Source organism: Thermobia domestica, chromosome 14 (assembly GCF_964235325.1).
Source record: "Thermobia domestica chromosome 14, izTheDome1.hap1.1, whole genome shotgun sequence".
Taxonomy (NCBI): Eukaryota; Metazoa; Arthropoda; class Insecta; order Zygentoma; family Lepismatidae; genus Thermobia; species Thermobia domestica.
Window position 1 is genome coordinate 159,818,577 of NC_137467.1, and position 7,949 is coordinate 159,826,525.

At 38.0% G+C, this 7,949-nt stretch overlaps 1 protein-coding gene across 1 annotated transcript; it reads right to left on the reverse strand.

Annotated features, from left to right (window-relative positions):
* Positions 1 to 3,785: 3,785 nt before the first annotated feature.
* LOC145670063 (uncharacterized) lies at positions 3,786 to 5,066 on the reverse strand. The gene has a single exon (XM_081738419.1). It carries the CDS (start codon positions 5,064 to 5,066, stop codon positions 3,786 to 3,788), a length of 1,281 nt encoding a protein of 426 aa, XP_081594545.1.
* Positions 5,067 to 7,949: the final 2,883 nt, after the last annotated feature.

The window sequence follows — 7,949 nt, forward strand, 5'->3', positions numbered from 1 at the left end:
TTATCTGCAAGGAAGAAACTGTATCGCTCAGACCCCGAATACAAAGGATAATGATTTTACACCACCCCTGCGAGTAAGCAAGGATTAGAAATAGTTTTCTAGGCTTTCAGCATCTATGACAATATTAGTCCGTTACGTATGAGAGATGACGTCCCTCGGTGACTACACTGCAGGTGGTATTGCAAAACGAGAAAGGAATCAGAGTTGAGTTGAGTTGATTTTGAATTTAACGTTCCTTTCAGTAGAGAGGCTATACGAGACGTGCACCTACTGATTAACGTGGAATCCAAACCACATGAGCCCCATCCGGGAATCGAACCCGGGTCTCCCACGACAAAGGCGCGTATGCTAACCGCATAGCCACGAAGATGCACAAGAAAGGAATCAGAAAGTAAGGAGATACCTGGAACCATTATTCCAGATTCGATTGTAATGTGAATGAGAAAGAAACAGGAAAATTTGACTCAGGATGACTGACTTGAGCGTTTAAAATGTTTCAAGTGATTGCACCTACCGGGAATTGAACCAGGGACCGAAGGCGAGATTGTTAGCGCTTACGCTAAGCGTGCAAATACCTACGAATTAATATAAAGTACATTAAAATACATTAATTTTAAAGGTGGAACCAATCAATAACTCACCTTAAATCCTATTTTATTCATCAAGTTTTTCATATTTCCATAAGTGCTGACAAAATCAAGAAATAATATTTCTTGTACTAACTTAGTATTTATAAAAGTTTTTAGCAAAACAACGTTTATACGCGTCTCCAACAAAATGTTTCTGCGGGGACAGTATTGTGACTTATATAGTGAATTCTATTTCGAAATTTGAAGAAAAGTACTCAGTGGAATTATAACATGTATGATTCACTTCTAATATATACTTTATAAGTTTAGAATGGAGCTGGTCAACAATAAATTCAGTCAGGGAAAGTTCATTTATTTTTCATAAGCATAACATCATTTCCTTAGTGGATACTTCCTATTAATATATTAATAAAATGTTAACTTCTATGTTATGCCATCGCATTTTTATGTGCATTTTTTCAGTGAACCTTTAAGAAACATAACACGTAGAATTGACGTAGTATTTTAAGTGGTGTTTCCTCTTGATTTTGGAATATAAGCAATTTATTCAAGTATACTACTGCAGTAACAACATAAACTAAAATCTAGATATATCATGGGAGAGTCATGTCCTGCCATCTTACCTAAGATAAATCTGAAATGAAGTTAATGGTCGGAATATCTTTTTTTCGTTTTGGATACTGACCAAATCTGAATCTAAGAAAAACGTATTGAATTGCAGCATTAAACAATGAAATAAAACTGTTCTTTGCAGGTCATAGAGCATAAACTTGACCTGAGAAATTTGAGAAATTAGAAATTTGAGACCTCAAACTGAGAAATTTGTTTTCAAACAGTTGATTCCCTTTCTTTGCTTGTATTTCTTTCACAATGCAACATCGAAATTAGGACATAAGTGAAATAAATTAGAAGTATCATAATTGCTATACTTTACGTTACATAAAACAAATCCTGTTCTGTGTCCTTAATCACATTACGGGCAAAGGCTTAGAATGCCTATTTATGCCCCTCCAAAAAATGTCATAACGCAAGTTACAGTAAAGCTTCACGTCTGTGACTTTTTTTTTTTTTTTTTGAGGAGTTGAATTTAAACAAGGAATAGGTTTTAATATGGGATATGCATTTTTGTTGAAGTATTTATTGATTTATGGGACATAATTCATTATATTACCATGAAGCATCAAGTAGTTGCATATTGATCTGCCTCTAGAGGGTTACGCCCTCTCTCTCGGCAAGTGATATACTGAAAACAAGTGCAAACATAAACAACGTTAGTTGGACAATGTGATATAAAGAAAATAACTAGTGCTAAATAGAACGAGTACATTCAATGGTGCTGAAATAGATCTATGTGCATGAACATAAATAATAAACATTGTATGATATTGAACTGTGGAAAAGATATACATATCATGAGGAAAAAATTAACAATAAATAACTGGAAAAGGTGATAGTATATAATGATAAATGATATATAAGACTACAAGGTGAACATAATTGAAATTGTAATTACTTTATCATGATTGATGAGATGAAAGTGCCTTATACGCCACAACACAGTGAAATGGTTAATAGTAACGAATGCATGTTATTCTTCTGTCTTGGGGCGTCTCAAGACTGATGTAGACATGGGGAGCCCAGATTAATGGTGAGGGAGAACAGTGCAGCTATGGAAAAAGATGAGGGATGGCTTGATGAATGATCTGACGTTGAAAGAATCTGCGATGAAAGTGATCCATAGGAAGATTGTTTACGTGAAGTGTGATCAATATACTCAACGGTGTATAACAATATTTGAAAGAGGAATCCTGCTCAGAATCTATGAAGATTGTGTCCAGAAAAATATCTTTATGAGATTCTAGGCATTTGGCTATATATCGCTTACGTAAAAGTGAGATATGTTCTACAAGTGGTGGAAAGTCTATTCGATTGTATAGTTCTCGGTTGGGATATGGTAGTTTGATGCGGTATGCTAAGCGTACTGCATGGCGCTCCATAATTTCGAGCCTACTGTAGAACTTAGATTGAGCTGGAGACCAAGCAATATGGCCAAATGTAAGAATGCTGCGCATGAACGCTTTATATGTGTTGATAAGCAATTTTGAGTTTAGTCCCCAATGCTGTCCTACTAGCCTGCGAAGTAATTGCAACCGATTTTTTGCTTTAAGCACAAGTTTCTGGAAGTGAGCAGTCCATTGTAATTTATTATCGTACGTTATTCCTAGATATGTAACTGATTTAGATGGTTCTAATCTGTGTGTTCCGACAGTGATATCAAGACGATTGGGGTTACGGTGAACTTTACTGCGGCATTTAGGTGGTATGATGACAAGGGTCTGAGTTTTCTCTTCATTGACGGTGAGCTTCCATTTCCTACACCACACAAGAAAGTTATTAACTGTGAGTTGTAAGGTTCTATTAATTTGTTGCATAGTTGTTCCGAGAGTTAAGAAAGCGGTGTCATCGGCATATTGGAATAAATAAGTAGGAGGAGCAGGTACTGGTACGTCTGATGCATATAATATGTAGAGAAGAGGTGACAGGCTGGACCCTTGAGGTACCCCGGTATATGGAAATATAGGATGGGAGATGGAACCGTTGATACAGACATATGCGATTCGATTGAGTATGAATGAGAAAATTATTCTAACGTAAGTAAGGGGAAGTCCAAATTTTAGCAATTTATAAAATAAACCATAGTGCCAAATTCGATCAAATGCTTTCTCCAAATCCATTAAAATTAGACAAGATGGTAGTGATCTGTTATACTGGTTTACAAGTGTAGTCGTTAATCGAAGCAATTGATCATTAATACTATATGATGGTCGAAATCCGGTTTGGAAAGTGGGAAGAAGTTGATGGTCTTGCAAATATGGGTGTAAACGTTTCACTAGAATCTTTTCAAATATTTTCTCCAGTGTGGCAGTTAGTTGTATCGGTCTATACGAACTGACAGAATTCGGAGGCTTGTTCGGTTTTAGGAACATACATACTTTAGAGACTTTCCACTCAACTGGATAATATCCTGTACGGAGAATAAAATTATAGATAACTGCAAGAAGCAGAAAAAACTGTACTGAACATTCCTTGATAAGTCGGTAAGATATTTGGTCAAAACCAGGCGCTGTATTACGTTTTCTTTTGATACTCGTCTGAATTTCATCAGAAGTTATAGATACTGTTAACGGTTGAGTTTCATCTAAGGTATGTGTAGGTGACGGTTGTAATAATTGAGTGATGTTTTTTTTCAGAAAATCTAGGACTATCTTGATGTGGTTCAACAGGCGGAGTGAACACAGCTTGTAAATGAGAGGCGAAAGCGTTGGCTTTATCGCGATCTGAATGTAAAGGATCGTTGTTTTGAAACAGTGGATATCTTGTTGTTTTTTGCTGTCCTGTCAACTGATGGAACTTTTTCCAATAGCGTGTGGGATGAGTTTCATCGTTCAGTTGATTACATGTGTTGTGCCACGTCAACCGTTTATGGGCAACAATATAGTTGTGCACAGTACGTTGCCATCGACGTGCCTGTGTTAGATATTCAGGATTACGAGTACGCTCATATTGTCTATAATAATGACGAGATTTTCTGACTAAATGCAAATATTGCGGAGGCAAAATTGGCTGATAAGTTTTACCGTGATAAGTAGGAATGTTGTTACGTGCGCTGGTGGTGATGGCCTTGGTGAGTGTAGTTATGGCTGCGTTAAGAGTTTCCTCGGTATCCGGTGGTCGTACTGTTTCTAAAGCAGCGTCAATATCTGAGCGATATTTCTGCCAATTCGTTTTGTCATATAAGTATATAGTGCGTTCTGCGGTATGAGAAATATTTTTACGTACATCATTGACTGTTATTTTCACCGGTAAATGATCACTACCTATGCAATCCAAGACTTCGATATGACACCTGTCTATGAGTGAAGTGGTAGAAAGAACAACATCCGGTGTAGTTTGGCTACTTGGTCTGGTGTGTTTCGGAAGGGGATATATGTGACCATGTAAGTGAAGTGCTATATGGTCAGCAAACTGTCTCTTTTCCCTCTCGGAGCGGCTATGGATATTGATGTCTGCTAGTATCAGTAGATGTCTGTATGATTGAAACAAACGGCTGAAATACTCGAATGGTATCACCTGTCCGGGACGTACATAGATTGTTGCTATCGTAAGTGCTATGTTAGGTAGATAGATAGTGGCTATAAGATGTTCAGGAAGTCGATAAGGAATCTGAATCTGATGCTGTCGGTAAGATAATTTGTTATTGATGCCAATTGCAACTCCACCTTGCGCTCGAGCATTATCTACTGGAAAATCATAGCGCAGGAGTTGATACCGTGGGAACCTCGATAGCATTGATGGTTTTAAAGCCGTTTCATTCAAAGCAAAAATATCAATACATTCTTCTAGAAGCAAGTGTTCGAAAAGAGTTTTGTGTTGTGGTAAAGATCGAATGTTCATAAATAATAAAGCCAAACCCATGATGATGACGCAAGCTCTTTGCTTAGACAGCAGTTTCTTTTGGAGATATGTGAAAGTGCACATAGGTCCCGGAATATGTGGCATACAGATTAATATTGAAAATGCTCGTGGCGGCAGCGATAACATGTTCGAGGATGAACTGTCGTTGAAAAGGAAAAATGTTCTGAAGGACAAGCGTGAAATATCGGAGGAAGTTTTCAACTGTAAGACCTGCTGCGATTGATTGGTGGGCATGAACCGGTGGATCAGTTGTACGTAGTGGAACTGTAAGTTCAGGATGATCTGCGGGTGGAGCTGGCTTAGCTTTACATTTGTAGCTGTATGTAGGATGTGACCCGGGACATACAGAGCAGTGAGCAGGCTTTTGATGATTCGGACAGTCTTTGGTCTCGTGCTGTTCGGCACAGTATCCACACTTAGGAATGTTTGGACATTTTGACGTTACATGCGAGTTATAAATCTGGCATCGTTCGCAGCGAATAGGTAGGGGCGAATTGGTACGTGAAGGTTCGACTCTGTGCCTTTGCTTAAAGATGTACGCTCCCTCCTGAAGAAGAGTATCAATAGATGATTTATTGGAGCTTAGCACACGAACCATGTACGTAGGTCCCATTTGATTTCTGATGCGAATGCATTTATCGACAGGGATGCCTTCAGCTGTAAGCTCTTCGAGCACTTCTGCATCAGTGATCTCAGGTAGAACACCACGGATGACAACAGATAGCATTGGATTCTTGGACGGCGGAGGTGTTTGCTTGACTTTACTAGTAAGCTGCTTCATTTTCGCATTTTTTCCAAAGATTTCATAGCTAGCTTTGTTGCGTAGTGTGGTTCCAAAGTTTTGATCCTCTGAACGTATAATGACACCATTCTTGGTGAATACTATCTGTTTGATGCTAGCACGGGGTAGGTACTTTACAACTTGATTGAAAATTAGCCGTGGATTACTGTACTTCGGATCGAAATCTGTTAACAGAAATGAATAAACAGGTGCACGTTGTGCAAAGTGATTGCTAGGAGTTTGGTTGTTATCAAGATTTGCATTAGACGAACATTGCATAGGTTCCTCAATGCTGGTAGATGGAGCAACATAGTGCGGTGATTTAGAGCGTGAGCGCTTTTCAACTTACCCGATACTGCTTTCAGAAAGCTGTCTACTACGGCGCTGTTGACGGGGATCCCTCCCCTTATTCCCCGGAGGTGGCGGGTCTGGGCCCTTAACTACCGGAGGCAAGCGATGCATGGTCTCTCAGACCAGTAATATCTCAAAGAAACGCAATAATAGGCACTCGTGTGGCTTGAATCACAACGAGAAATTCAAACTATGACCGAGTTATTGTGATAACAGAGATGATAAATAAGTCTCACCCTCCAGTACTGAGAAGCACTGTCAATCCCAGTGAGAGCGTATGCGTGCTGGTCTCGATTGTGCGTATGCAACACAATGTCATAGAAGGCACGTTAACACTTCCCAGCTAGGCTAGGCTTGGTTCAAAAATCAGCGTACGACGTATGGTACGTCAAGCTGCTAAGTGACGTCTGTGACAGTAACTTTTGGGTACTAGTCCCCAAGTACACAAAATAAAATTGCGTTTGTTTTGATGATCCTTCATAATACACTAAGATGCTAACAGGAATATCCATATTAAGTATACCTCCTAACGAAGTCTATTACACTAAATAAGAAATTTAAAAATATTGTTCAGTACACTTTAAGATCGTTAACACATTTTGCCACCATTTAGTAAGTTAAATATGCTGCCATCTCTTGAGCACAGTAAACACTGATGAAAAACTGAAACTATAATTCTTCCATCTTCGCTAATAACATAGTTAAGTTGCTTTTAGATTATTGTGTCTCTTTCATGTTAATTATATAGTGGTTCTGCCTTCTGTAATTATCCAGTGCTTGTAAATAAACCAATCTCTCTCACCAAATTACATCTTTTTCAACAAGTAGTAAGTTAGTCTATTGTTTTCAACCTCAATCCATCTGAATGCTAAGGAACGGATTATTTTTTGCAAACACCAAGTGATTCCATTATTTTTTTTCTCGAAGAACTCGCAACAGTGGTTTGGAAGAAGGTCGTTGATTGTGAATAATATGGATTTCATTAATTGCTCGACGAATAACGCATTTCTCAAAATAATTCAATGAGATTTTTGTTTTTCGTTGTGCTCTTCCTCAAAATTCTTTTATTTCTCGCGCACTCGTAACTCGTTGTAGAGTACTTACTGAAACAACGGTAGCTTCAGATATTCCCTTTTGCATTTCTTTTACCTTAATTGGATTTCAATTATCAGCCTCTATCTTCATAAAATCATAAACATTAACCAATATCTCTCAGCTTTTCCTGGGAATCGTTTTCGTTTTTCTAAGTTTTCTGTCCTTTCTAAAGTCTATTATGATTTTAAAAAAAGGAGCTCACAAAACAATTTAACGCAGCACAGAACCAATACACAAAGAACACCATACTTCACTCAATACAAAAACACTAACCTGTTCGGCTTTTCATGTGACTCTCAAAACGTACGCTTGTGTGCTGTAATGAACAAACACCCCAGGAGAGTTGGTAAACATACGATTATTTTCTTCTACCACGGAAAGTGACAAACTTCCTTGTATGAGGGAGAGAGGAGTTGGCAAGTCTGTAGCTACGACTTCCTACGCTACGACACGCTAAGACATGAATTGTTGTGCCTATAATGAATGGGTAACAATTATAGGTTGTGTTATGTGATCTAATTTTAATTACTTTAACTTGTTTTACGACCCTCATGCATTTTGTTTAGAAAACTAATATAAAGAAATCTTTAACTCACCAAATGCACTTTTACATCTTATGAAATAAATAGACTATTTCTATTTTATTTTTCAGATCT